The 14,450-nt window shown below is 48.6% G+C and overlaps 1 protein-coding gene across 1 annotated transcript in view; it reads right to left on the minus strand.

Moving 5' to 3' along the window:
• Positions 1-1,158: 1,158 nt before the first annotated feature.
• Positions 1,159-14,450, minus strand: part of plb1 (phospholipase B1) — a 144,859-nt gene continuing 131,567 nt past the window's right edge. Inside the window, exons 42-46 of the mRNA XM_033020479.1 lie at positions 12,417-12,498; positions 10,020-10,124; positions 7,104-7,199; positions 3,037-3,111; positions 1,159-1,447 (exon numbers count right to left, since the gene is read on the minus strand). Of these exons, the coding sequence (XP_032876370.1) occupies positions 1,169-1,447; positions 3,037-3,111; positions 7,104-7,199; positions 10,020-10,124; positions 12,417-12,498 (637 nt within the window). The 3' untranslated portion in view covers positions 1,159-1,168. The remainder of the gene's footprint in view (positions 1,448-3,036; positions 3,112-7,103; positions 7,200-10,019; positions 10,125-12,416; positions 12,499-14,450) is intronic.

Here is a 14,450-nt window from a genome sequence, read left to right on the forward strand (position 1 = left end):
TTTAGAACGGAGACAAGGAAACATTTTTTTCTCACAGAGAGTTGTGAGTCTCTGGGATTCTCTCCCTCGGAAGGCGGTGGAGGCAGGTTCTCTGGATGCTTTTAAGAGAGAGCTAGATAGGGCTCTTAAAGATTGCGGAGTTAGAGGATATGGGGAGAAGGCAGGAACAGGGTACTGATTGGGGATGATCAGCCATGATCACATTGAATGGCGGTGCTGGCTAAAGGGCTGAATGGCTTACTCCTGCACCTATTGTCTATTGTCTATTGGCACGTGCTGTGTAATGTCTTATGGTTAATACAACAGATCAAGGTCTGAGGGATGAACTATTTTTTGGTAAACTTTATACTCCAAGGGAGATAAAGTGAAGGTCTCATACTGAAAATGGAGACAAAGTGCTGGAGTAACTCAGCAGGTCAGGCTTAATTGCTGGATTAAAGGAATAGGTGTTGTTTCAGGTCGAGACTCTTCTTCAGACTTCAGTGTAAAGTCTCATACTGTTGGATGTACTGACATGCACTTTTCATAAGTTCATGTGATAGGAGCAGAATTAGGCAATTTTGGCCCATTGAGTCTACTCTGCCATTCAATCATGACTGATTTATCTTTCCCTCTCTATCCCATTCTCCTGCCTTCTCCCCATAAACCCTGATACCCATATTAATCTCGTAAACAGTGTGATACAGCGTGGAAACAGGCCCTTCGGCCCAACCTGCCCACAGCGGCCAACATGTCCCAGCTACGCGAGTCCCACCTGCCCGCGTTTGGTCCATATCCCACCAAACCTGTCCTATCCAGGTACCTGTCTAACTGTTTCTAAAACGTTGGGATAGTCCCAGCCTCAACTACCTCCTCTGGCAGCTTGTTCCATACACCCACTGTGTGAAAAAGTTACCCCTCGGATTCCAATTAAATCTTTTCCCCTTCACCTTGAACCTATGTCCTCTGGTCCTCGATTCCCCTACTCTGGGTAAAAGGCTCTACCCGATCTATTCCTCTCATGATTTTATACACCTCTATAAGATCCCCACCCTCATCCTCCTGCGCTCCATGGAATAGAGTCCCGGCCTATTCAGCCTCTCCCTGTAGCTCAGACCCTCTAGTCCTGGCGACATCCTCATAAAGATCCGATTGAACAGAAACACAGCAAGTCTTGGCTGCCCATGTCTTATAGTTTAATTCCATTCATCTCCAATGGTTTCTCATCACCATGTCTGTATTTCATGCCTCTCAGCTTCATAATGAGCAGAACGAGAGCCGCTCCCACCAACACCCCAGCCACAGCAATGAGCACTGCCACCCATGCTCTCTCCTCCGTCTCGGGCTCGGATGTTGTGACCGTGACCTCCGGCGCTGACGTTGTGACTGTGATCTCCGGCGCTGACGTTGTGACTGTGATCTCCGGCTCCCCGCCACTGTTGCCACGTGTGAACAGGTAAGGCGAGTCCTAGGGGGAGCAAACAAAGATAAGACACCATTGGGGTTTAATGACACCAAATCAATGTTACACTCTGCAATGGAGTTGAATCCACATATGTTGCATGACCCATTAGTGGGAGAGTCTTGGACCAGAGGGCACAGCCTTAGAATTAAAGGACGTTCCTTTAGGAAGGAGATGAGGAGGAATTTCTTCAGTCAGAGGGCGGTGAATCTGTGGAATTCTTTGCCGCAGAAGGCTGCGGAGGCACATTCAGTGTATATTTTGAAGATAGATTTTTGAATAGTGTACAGGTGTCAGAGGTTATGGGGAGAAGGCAGGAGAATGGGGTTAGGACGGAGAGATAGATCAGCCACGATTGAATGGCAGAGTAGACTAGATGGGCCGAACGGCCTAATTCTACTCCTATCACTTGTGGCATAACCCACTACCTTAAGACTTTGGAGATACAGCGCGGAAATAGGCCCTTCGGCCCATCGAGTCTGCGCCAAACCAGCGATCACCCCATACACAAACACTAGGGACAATTTACAATTTTACCAAAGCCAATTAACCTTCAAACCTGTACGTCTTTGGAGTGTGGGAGGAAACTGGAGATCTCGGAGAAAACCCACAGGTCATGGGAAGAACGTGCAAACTCCGTACAGACAGCACCCGTAGTTGGGATCGAACCCGGGTCTCTGGCGCTGTGAGGCAGCAACTCTACCGCTGCGCCACCGTGCTGCCCCTTGTGAGAGCGGGATAAGTGAGTGCACACTAGGATGGGGAGGGTGCAGAGGAACGAGGGGTGTAAGCTGCCCAAGCCCAATATGAGATGCTGTTCCTCCAGTTTGTGTGTGGCCCCACTCTGGCAATGGAGGAGGCCCAGGACAGAAAGATCAGTGTGAGAATGGGAAGGGGAGGTCAAATTGCTCAGTAACCACGTGATCCCAGTGGGCCTTGGCGGACCGAGCCCAAGTGTTTGGCAAAATGGTTCTACCACAATCAGTCTCAACAAGGGCATCTACCCAAAATGTCACCTATCAGAGGATCAGGCAGCATCTCTGGAGAAAAGGAACGGGCAAACTCCTTACAGACAGCACCGGTTGTTAGGATGGAACTCGGGCCGCTGGGGCTGTGAGGCAGAAACTCTACCGCTGCACCACCGTGCTGCCCCTACATGCCAGCTTAAAGAAACTAAACGAGAGTGCAGCATTCATGTATTGACCTGAAACATCCCCTATCCATGTTCTCCAGAGATGCTGCCTGACCCGCTGAGTTACTCCAGCACTCTGTGAAACGTCACCTATCCATGTTCTTCAGAGATGTTGCCTGACCCGCTGAGTTACTCCAGCACTCTGTGAAACGTCACCTATCCATGTTCTCCAGAGATGTTGCCTGACCCACTGCATTACTCCAGCACTCTGAAACGTCACCTATCCATGTTCTCCACAGATGCTGCCTGACCCGCTGAGTTACTCCAGCACTGTGTGTCTTTTCTGGTGTTATTTTGCACTGAAATTTGTGCATTGGAAGCAGCCCTGCATGAATGCTGTGTGTGAACTGGACTGGTTGCTAATAAAATGTATTAAACCACTATCTAAAGCCTCTTTACTTACTGAGTTCGGGCACCTCAGCTTTCTTCTGTCATAGGTAAAGTTGTTGTAATTTTGCTTCTGACCAACAGGTTCGAGCTGAAGGAGGACAAACAGAATGAAGACCCATTAATGAATAGATTAGTGAATAGATTAGATGCACAGTCTCTTGCCCAGAATCGAGGACCAGAGGACATAGGTTCAAGGTGAAGGGGAAAAGATTTAATAGGATTCTGAGGGATATCTTTTTCACACAAAGGGTGATGGGTGTATGGAACAAGCTGCCAGAGGAGGTAGTTGAGGCTGGGACTATCCCAACCTTTAAGAAACATTTAGACAGGTACATGGATAGGACAGGTTTGGAGGGATATGGATCAAACGTGGGCAGGTGGGACTAGTGTACAGGGCTGCTAACATTGGGTGAGAATTGGGAGTGAGAAATTGCGAGAGACCAAGCCCGAGGGAGCGTAGTGACCGAGGAGGGGGGAGGGAGGGGAAGGGTGTGGTGGGGGGGGGGGGGGGGGGGGATGGGGGTAGGGTGTGGGAGGGGGGTGTCCCCCCTCCATTTGTTACAGAGCTTTTTCATTTTTCTGCTTTAAATTGTGCATTTCGGTGCATACTGTAGCGAATCTTTTAACTTATACTTGAATGCAATATTTATGCTTTAAATTGGATTACCTATGAATAAGGTTAGGCTAAATTACATTCCTGATTACATTCCACAGTAGAGCCAGGCTCTGATCAACAGGTGCAGCACATGAATGATCTTAGTGTATTCATGTATGGAAATCAGATTATAATCAAACACTTGGTCCATGTTGACCAACCTGGGTCTCACTGCACACATGGTATTACTCCTGGCCTTGACTCCAGTTGCATACCTTCCCTCATTCCTGACCCTGAGTCCAGCCTTACATCTGGCCGCCTATTCTACCCTGATCATAGCTGCTTACCTGCTTCGGTTCCCAGTGGTGAACACTCCCATTGTCCCAGCTCTGACTGCACACCTAGTACTATTCCAGACCTTGAGTCTGGATGCACACTTGGCCTTGCTCCTAGCCCCTCTGCACTGACAATATATTTGGCCCTCACATAAAGCCCCATATCTGACCCCCTGGCCTTAACCTATTACGTTCAAGTCCACAGGTGCTTATCTAAGGCAGTAATCTTTTATGTGGCACTTCACAGACCAAATTTTGTATAACAAAATTTGCTACATCCATTGGCTTCCTTGTTATCTAACATGCTAGTTACTTTATCAAAGAAGTCATCAATTGGTTGAACACAATTTCTCATCCATAAAATTATACTCACTCAGCTGTATAAGTATTCTGTTACCATTTCCTTCATTTTCCTAACAAACTGTCCTGAAGTCATTTTCACCACCAATATTTTCAATATTTTGCTGTCTTCCTCTCAGCTGGGACTTTTCCGAAATACAAAGTCCAATAACTATATATTTAAGCAATAATATTCTATTTAATGTGATCTTGAGAGTACATCATATTTTCTGTGGTATTCATACCACAACAATGATAAAAAAGATCTTTGTTTTGATTGCACCTACCAACATGCATACATTATTACATTACAGTTAATATGTACCAAGGGTAAAGTTTTGTTCCAATCCTCCATATTCCTAATTACTTTTACATTGAAGTGATTGAAATCCAAGTGAAGTTTAAATGGCATCAGAAGAATAAAACCTCCGGAATAGATGATATTCATTACGTGGTTGGTTGGAGTCAGTATCAGCACAATTACAATATTAAACTTTGAATCTTCAGATGTCCTGGTTCAAGCTAAAACTAAATACAAATAATAACCTCCTCACACATTCCCCTGGAAACATAGAAACATAGAAAATAGGTGCAGGAGTAGGCCATTCGGCCCTTCGAGCCTGCACCGCCATTCAATATGATCATGGCTGATCATCCAACTCAGTATCCCTTACCTGCCTTCTCTCTATACCCCCTGATCCCTTTAGCCACAAGGGCCACATCTAACTCCCTCTTAAATATAGCTAAGTATCTCTGTCACTCCTTTAAAATATGCCCCTTCTTTGAACAAGCTCTTAAACATCGCATCTGAATCAGTTTCCATCTGATTACACTCCTTGAGGATGTTCATCTACGTGTTCAATTAATAAAACAACGAGATTGGGGACATTTCTATTCAACCTGTCAAAGGAATTTGGGGGGGGGCGGGAGTTTAGAAAAAGTCAGTGAGGAAAGCAAACATAATAATTGAGTGGCAAATGACAATAGTGCTACCTTCCCAATATTTAACTGAAGGAAATAATGGGTTATCAGGGCTGTATGTTGTGACAGACAGCCTGACACCTTGCATGCAATTTTAATATTACACTTATCCCATCCCCCTGGATATTCTGGATTAATAAATTAAAGTTTTGTCAACTAATCACAAATCAGGCTAATTGCAAATCAATAACATTAGTCTACTCCGAAACACGAAGCGCTGAGCATTGGGATCCAGACATCACGGACAACTGGATTCAGTTCCCCGCTCACATCTGGCAGTGCTCTCCGTCTGAATCAGGGGCCACAGAGAGTTTTTGATAGTGGGGAGGCTGAGCAATCACTGATCACTGGCCTTGGGGATACCCGGCAAGGGAGTGGAGTGACCGAGTGGGGGGAGGATGTGGGAGGGGGGTGTCCTCCCTCCCAGGGTAGGGACATTTTCAAATTTGATGTTTTAAAATCATGTTTTAGTGCATTGTAGAAGTATGATTTTAATGTTTTTTGTATGAAGTATTTTTAAGAGGTAACTATTTAAGGGGTAACTTTTTCCACACAAAGGGTGATGGGTGTGTGGAACAAGCTGCCAGAGGAGGTAGTTGAGGCAGGGACTATCCCAACATTTAAGAAACAGTTAGACTAATACATGGATAAGACAGGTTTGGAGGGATATGGACCAAAAGCAGGTAGTGTAGCTGGGACATGTTGGCGGGTGTGGGCAAGATGGGCTGAAAGGCCTGTTTTCACACTGTATCACTCTATGACTACATTATACCTCCACCATGCATGAATGCTTCAAAATCAAGTGTCGAGTTTTATTGCCATATACTCTAGCATAGAAACATAGAAAATAGGTGCAGGAATAGGCCATCGGCCCTTCGAGCCAGCACTGCCATTCAATATGATAATGGCTATTCATCTAAAATCAGTACCTCTTTCCTGTTTTTTCCCCATATCCCTTGATTCCGTTAGCCCCAAGAGCTAAATGTAACTGTCTTGAAAACATCCAGTGACTTGGCCTCCACTGGCTTCTGTGGCAGAGAATTCCACAGATTCACAACTCTCTGGGTGAAGAAAGTTTGTCCTCATCTCAGTTCTAAATGGCTTACCCCTTATTCTTAAACTGTGACCCCTGGTTCTGAACTCCCGCAACATCGGGAACATTTTTCCTGCAGTTACAGTAAGTGAAAATCTAGAAGGCAAGCAGGATGCTTTCACCAACTACCCCCATTTGAAGTCCACTATCTTCCACCGTTTCTACCCAGTGCTTGGTACCTACTTTCAGCAGTCACTTGTTGTCCTCCAGAATGCACCGAGCCGCAGCCTAATCCATGCCGGTCACCAGGGTGAATTCAGCACAGAGACTCTCACGGCAGCGGCGCAACGCTTCCGACGCCTCCGACGGCCCGGGACTCTTGCACTGAGGCTGCTCCATGGCCGGAGCTGCAGCGAGCGACTCGCCAGCCCGGCAAACACTCGCCAGTCCCGGCACCCCGTCCGCATCTGCCCCCGCCGCTGCTTCTGCTTCCATCCCTCCCTCAGCTCTGGCTCTCCAACACCCGCGGCCCATGCAGTTGATATTAATTTTGAAATTCTCGTTAATCACAGAATTTCTCACGACAGAGCGTGAGAAATATTTTGATCTGCGTGAGAGCGTGAGAATTGGGCAAAATGCGTGAGTCTCACACTCAATGCGTGAGAGTTGGCAGCTCTGAGTGTAGCTGGGACATTGTTGGCCGGTGTGGGCGAGTTGGGCCAAAGGGCCTGTTCCCACGCTGTATCACTCTATGACTCTATGCGATGCACAGTTATAAGTGAGGAGGAAACACATACCATGTTATTCCATAAGCCGATAGCCATCTCAGCTTGACCTCGTTCACTTAAATGGAAGCAGTCTACAGAGAAGAAGCCCAGGTCCGGCTCACCCATCTAGAAAGGAAGGAGCAGAGGAATAAATCACATTTAGTTTAGGGATACAGCAGGAAAACAGGCCCTTTGGCCCATCGTCCATCGATACAGTCGTGCACACTCGCTCTGTGTTATCCCACTTTCTCATCCACTCCCTACACACTGCGGGCAATTTAAACCCACAAATACTCACATCTTTGGGATTGATTTAGTTTAATTCAGAGAAACAGCGCGGAAACAGGGCCTTTTTCCCACCGAGTCCACACCGACCAGCGATCCCGGCACACTAACACTGTCCTACACACGCTAGGGACAATTTACACATTTACACCAGCCAATTAACCTACAAACCCGTACGTCTTTGGAGTGTGGGAGGAAACCAAAGATTTCGGAGAAAACCCACGCAGTCACGGGGAGAACGTACAAACTCCGTACAGACAGCACCCGAGGTCAGGATCGAACCCGGGTCTCTGGCGCTGTGAGGCAGTGGCCTTATATGTAAATTAGTTCATGCCGCGTGGGGGGTGCATGTGTTGCGCATGGTGAGGCGTGGAATCGTAAGCGGTGGCGCGCGGTATCGCGCGGCACTCGAGGATTTAGAACAGGAACAAAATCCTGACGTGCCACCTGCGTGACATATCGCGTAAGCACGCTGACGCATTGGTGCAGTACGCTGGCGTCCCGACGTTTCACGTGTATCGCGTGGTGACACGTGGTTACGTCAACGTCCTTGCGTTAACGTACTGCCGCGCGCCGCAGGGTATTCTAATGATGTCACGTGCACCAGACGGCTGTGCCGACGGGTGATGACGCGTGATTTGCGCGCGACGCCACGCATCACGACGCGTCGACCTATTTTACATATGACGCGTAAATGAGGCGCAAATGACGGCCAAGTGGGACAAGCCCTTAAGTCTCAGTGCTAAGATAGACACAACGTGCTGGAGTAACTCAGTGGGTCGGGCAGCATCTCTGGAGAAAAAGGGATAGGTGACATTTCGGGTCGGAACTCCTTCTTCAGACTGAAAGTCTTAACTGTATGCTGGGGGAGTTACGACACGACGCTGGGCAGGGCCACAGGTATTCAGGGGACTTTAGCCGATGTAGTGCTCCATAGAGACACGGAAACAGGCCCTTCGGTCCAACTCATCCATACCGATCAACATGCCCCATCTACATGCCCCATCGTACATGGATAGGCGACAATTCAGGTCGGTACAATTAACAATTTACAGAGGCCCATTAACCTAGTGGTAGACAAAAATGCTGGAGAAACTCAGCGGGTGAGGCAGCATCTATGGAGCGAAGGAATAGGTGACGTTTAGATGCTGCCTCACCCGCTGAGTTTTCCAGCATTTTTGTCTCCCTTCGATTTTTCCAGCATCTGCAGTTCTTTCTTAAACCTATAAACCTGTATGTCTTTGGGATGTGGGAGGAAACCGGAGCACCTGGAGAAATCCCACGAGGTCACGGGGAGAATTACAAGTTCCACACAAACAGCACCCGTGGTCAGGATCGAACCTGGGTCTCTGGCGCTGTGAGGGGCTACCGTGTCACCCTCAGTCAGTCCAGCCATTTGTGTTTTTCCTTGTTTAGTGATGCTCGGATGGGACGTTCTGCACAGTTTATGTCACACACTCTGTTTTCTCCATAGCGGACCTGCTCCTTGTCCATTGGGATTGTGGTTGATTGATGCATTAGGGTTGAGAACATAAATATGTAAATTTCTATCATGTCTTGCATGCTGCAAAGCTCTCAACAACCAATACAGTTTGCTGTGTGCTGTCTCGGTAAAGAAGGGATGTACTGTATGGGAAAGTTGGTCTGAAGAAGGTCCCCGACCAAAAACGTCACCCACCCATCCATGTTCTCCAGAAATAGACACCAAGTGCTGGAGTAACTCAGCGGGTCAGGCAGCATCCCTGGAGAACATGGATAGGTGACGTTTCACAGAGTGCTGGAGTAACTCAGCGGGTCAGGCAGCATCTCTGGGGAACATGGATAGGTGACGTTTCACAGAGTGCTGGAGTAACTCAGTGGGTCAGGCAGTATAGAAACATAGAAACATAGAAAATAGGTGCAGGAGGCCATTCGGCCCTTCGAGCCAGCACCGCCATTCATTGTGATCATGGCTGATCGTCCCATATCAATAACCCGTGCCTGCATTCTCCCCATATCTCTTGACTCCACTAGCCCCTAGAGCTCTATCTAACTCTCTCTTAAATCCATCCAGTGACTTGGCCTCCACTGCCCTCTGTGGCAGGGAATTCCATAAATTCACAACTCTCTGGGTGAAAAAGTTTGACGCGTAAGTCTCAGTCTTAAATGACCTCCCCTTTATTCTAAGACTATGGCCCCTGGTTCTGGACTCGCCCAACATTGGGAACATTTTTCCTGCATCTAGCTTGTCCAGTCCTTTTAAAATGTTATATGTGTCTATAAGATCCCAAGCATCTCTGGAGAAAAAGGATGGGTGACGTCTCATGTCGGGACCCTTCTTATAGAGAATAGACAATAGGCAATAGGTGCAGGAGTAGGCCATTCGGCCCTTCAGACTGAAACTAGGTTGGGGGGGGAGAGCTGGAGGCGATAAAAGACCAAGTCAAAACAATGGCCGGTAACAAATGACCTCAGGCAGGGTGGTGCCCTGGTGACCTCCACAGACGCTGCCTGACCCGCTGAGTTACTCCAGCACTTTGTGTCCTTTCGCCGTAAGCCAGCATCTGCAGTTCCTCGTTCCAACAGGGAAGTTGACCTCATGGTAGATTCTTCACCTCCAGATGGCTACTGACCATTGACAGAATTAATTTGCAAGTCTTAGTTCAGAAGAATGTTACTTACTGCATTCAATGGAAGGATTGTGTTCGTGAAGTAAGGCTGTAGAACAACTGTGAAGTCATCAGTTGTGTCGTATCTACCGCTGTAAATCAACGTAGTCAGTTTGGTCTGAATAAAAACAAAATTATCATTTTGATAATAAATGATAACAAAATGATGTTTTGTTTAGTTTAGTTTGGTTTAGAGATACAGCGCGGAAACAGGCCCTTCTGCCCACCGAATCTGTGCCGACCTGCGATCCCCCCACAGCGTACACCAACACTCTCCTACACCCTAGGGACAATTTACAATCTTCAATGAAGCCTGCACGTCTTTGGAATGTGGGAGGAAACCGGAGCACCCGTAGAGAACCCACTTGGTCACAGGGAGAACGTACAAACTCCACACACACACACACACACACACACACACACACACACCCCACACCCCCCACACCCACCCACACACACACACACACACACACACACCCCACACCCCACCCACACACACACCCACACACACACACCCACACACACACCCCACACACACACACACACACACCCCCACACACACGCACCCACACACACGCACGCACACACACGTACACACGCACACGCACGCACACGCACACACACGCACACGCACACGCACCCGCACACACGTACACGCACACGCACGCACACGCACACGCGCCCACACACGCGCACACGCACGCACGCACACGCACACACACGCACACGCACGCACACACACCCACGTACACACACGCACACGCGCACACACACGCACGCACGCATACACACGCACACGCACGCGCACGCACATGCACACACGCACACGCACACACCCATACACGCACACACACACACGTACACACACACACGCACACACACACACGCACCCACACACACACGCACCCACACACACACGCACACGCACACACGCACACACACACACGCACCCACACACACGCACCCACACACACACGCACCCACACACACACGCACACGCACACACGGACGCACACACGCGCACACACGCACACGCACACACCCACACACACCCACACACGCACACACACACACGTACACACACACACGCACACACACACACGCACCCACACACACACGCACCCACACACACACGCACACGCACACACACACGCGCACACACGCACACGCACACACACACACACACACGCACACGCATACACACACACACACACACGCACACACACACACGCACACACACACCGCACCCACACACACGCACACTCACACACACACTCACACACACACACCACACACACACACGCACACAACACGCACACGCACACACAGCACCCGAGGTCAGGATCGAACCCGGGTCTCTGTCCCACACGTGTGTGAGCCAGCAGTTCTACCCACTGCGCCACTGCATTGCCCAAATGAAGACAAACTGTATGCATAGGCCAGAGGGGTGAAAGGTGAGGACTAGGAGCTCTGCCCCTGGTCTCTCTGGGAGGTAGGGCGGAGTGCGGGGGAGAGGGGACATGTGGGTTATCGGGGGTGTGCGAGTGAGGACTCTTGGACAAAGGCTAGGGGAAGGCCACGTTGCCCAAACGAGAAGAACATCTCAGATGTCCTGGAGTGGAAAGCCTCACCTTCAGAACGGATGCAGCAGATCCCAGACCATCGCACAAACCAACCTCCCTTCCATTGACTCCATCTACACCTCTCGCTGCCTCGGCAAGGCCAGCAGCATCATCAAGGACCAGTCTCACCCCGGTCACTCCCTCTTCTCCTCTCTCCCATCGGGCAAGAGGGACAGAAGTGTGAAAACAAACGCACACCTCCAGATTCAGGGACAGTTTCTTCCCAGCTGTTCTCGGGCAATGGAACCATCCTATCACAACCAGAGAGTGGTCCTGATCTTCAATCTACCTCACTGGAGACCCTCGGACTATCTTTAATCAGACTTTACCTTTCACTAAACATTATTCCCTGTATCCTGTGTCTGTACCCTGTGGACGGCTCGATTGTAATCATGTATTGTCTTTCCGCTGACTGGATAGCACGCAACAAAAAGCTTTTCACTGTACCCTGGTACACGTGACAACAAACTAAACTAAACTAAACTAAACTAAACTAAACTAAACTAAACTGAACTAGACTAAACTGAACGAAAATGAACTGAACTAAACTAACTAAACTAAACTGAATTGAACTGAATTGAACTAAATATGTAGGACTCGATCATTTCAAAAGTTACATGGAGGATATGGATCATGTGCAGGCAGAGGAGAATTATTGGTAGACTTTGAGGGGAAGCATGAGAAAATGCATCAATAGCTATCTTGTAAATATATTAGTTAGTGGAAAGAATGATGAAATGTAGTGGGACATAGTGTATACGTTTCGAGCTTGTAATTGCAGTTTGTACCTGATACGCTCGGTTCATTCGAATCACTTCTTTAAGCTCGGGAGAAGAGTCTCGCAGCTTCAGCAAGCAAGGACAGATGTTCCTGGGTACCATCGCACAAAAAAAACATGGTAGAGAATGAAAAAAGGTGGATGCATTACAACAAAACATCTCATGTTCAATAACTCGTGAAACCAACGATCTGTAAATTTGCCTGGTGGCTCCATGGAAGAATCCCCAATGATGTCCAGTCTGAAGAAGGACCAGTTAGATGGGTACATGGATAGGACAGGTTTGGAGGGATATGGACCAAACGCGGGCAGGTGGCAGGGACATTGTTGGCCGGTGTAGGCAAGTTGGGCCGAAGGGCCTGTTTCCACACTGTATCACTCTATGACCCAAAACGTCACCCATCCATTCCCTCCACAGATGCCGCCTGACCCGCTGAGTTACTCCAGCACTCTGTGCTTGGCAGTACAACGCCATCCTTGTAGGGAATCTGATGATGAGTTAGCTAAACAGCCATGGCCATAAGGTCATAACTGATAGGAGCAGAATTAGGCCATTCAGCCCATCAAGTCTACTCCGCCCTTCAATGATGGCTGATCTATCTCTCCCTCCTAACCCCATTCTCCTGCCTTCTCCCCATAACCTCTGACACCCGTGCTAATCAAGAATCTCTGCCTTAAAAATATCCATTGACTTGGCCTCCACAGCCTTCTGTGATAAAGAATTCCACAGATTCACCACCCTCTGACTAAAGAAATTCCTCCTTGTCTCCTTCCTAAAGGTACGTCCTTTTATTCTGAGGCTGTGCCCTCTGGTTCTAAACTCTTCCACCAGTGGAAAAATCGTCTGCACATCCACTCTACCCAATCCTTTCACTCTTTGCATCATGCATCATGGACTGTGTCCTTTAGCCCAACCTGTCCATCTGACCAAGACCTCCATCTAAACTAGTGCCCTTTAGTCTTTAGAATTTAGATACTTTAGATACAGCATGGAAACAGGCCCTTCAGCCCACCGAGTCCGAAGTCCGACCAGCGATCCCCGTACATAAACACTATCCTGCACACACTAGGGACAATTTACAATTTACAGAAGCCAATTAACCTACAAACCTGTTCGTCTTTGAAGTGTTGAGGAAACCGGAGCACCTGGAGAAAACCCACGCGGTTATTAACAGTGTTTTAGTATTAAAGCCCTGTCCCACTGTACGAGTTCATTCAAGAGTTCTCCCCGAGTTTGCCCTGATTCGAACTCGGAGATTTACGGTAATGGCCACTCGTCGGTACTCGGGGCTCTCGTGGACATTTTTCAACATGTTGAAAAATCTTCACGAGTCTTCCCGAGCTTACCTGCCGTTAGCGAGTCTTCCCGAGTACCTGCCGTTAGCGTTACGAGCCGCTAGGAGACGTCCCCGAGCTCCGACGTACCCGCTACGTTCATTCTCCGTGCTTACCCCGAGTTTGATTTTTTATTTAACTCGGGAGAGCTCTTGAATGAACTCGTACCGTGGGACAGGGCCATTAGTTTTCAGGTTAACGTATTTCAATAAAACACCCCATCTTGTGAAACCAAAGATCCGTAAATCTCCCGTGCACCATGGAAACAGGCCCTTCGGCCCACGTAGTCTGCGCCGACCAGCGATCACCCATACAATAGCTCGAGGGACAATTTACAGAAGCCAATTAATTTACTAACCTGCACGGCTTTGGAGTGTGGGAGGAAACCGGAGCACCCGAAGACAACCCACACGGTCACAAGATCCCAGGTCTTTGGCGCTGTGATGCAGCAACTCTACCGCTGCGCCACCCAGCTACCCTCTACAAGAAGTTCTGAAGCTCCTTAGTTTTGAATGACTGCTCTTTATCTTATAGTTTAAGAACATAGAACAGCAGGGGGAGGTTGAGTCGGGGGAGGCGGGAGGTTGTGTAGGCTGGGACTCTATTCCATGGAGCGCAGGAGGATGAGGGGTGATCTTATAGAGGTGTACAAAATCATGAGAGAAATAGATCGGGTAGATGCACAGAATCTCTTGCCCAGAGCAGGTGA

Source organism: Amblyraja radiata, chromosome 5 (genome assembly GCF_010909765.2).
Source record: "Amblyraja radiata isolate CabotCenter1 chromosome 5, sAmbRad1.1.pri, whole genome shotgun sequence".
NCBI lineage: Eukaryota > Metazoa > Chordata > Chondrichthyes > Rajiformes > Rajidae > Amblyraja > Amblyraja radiata.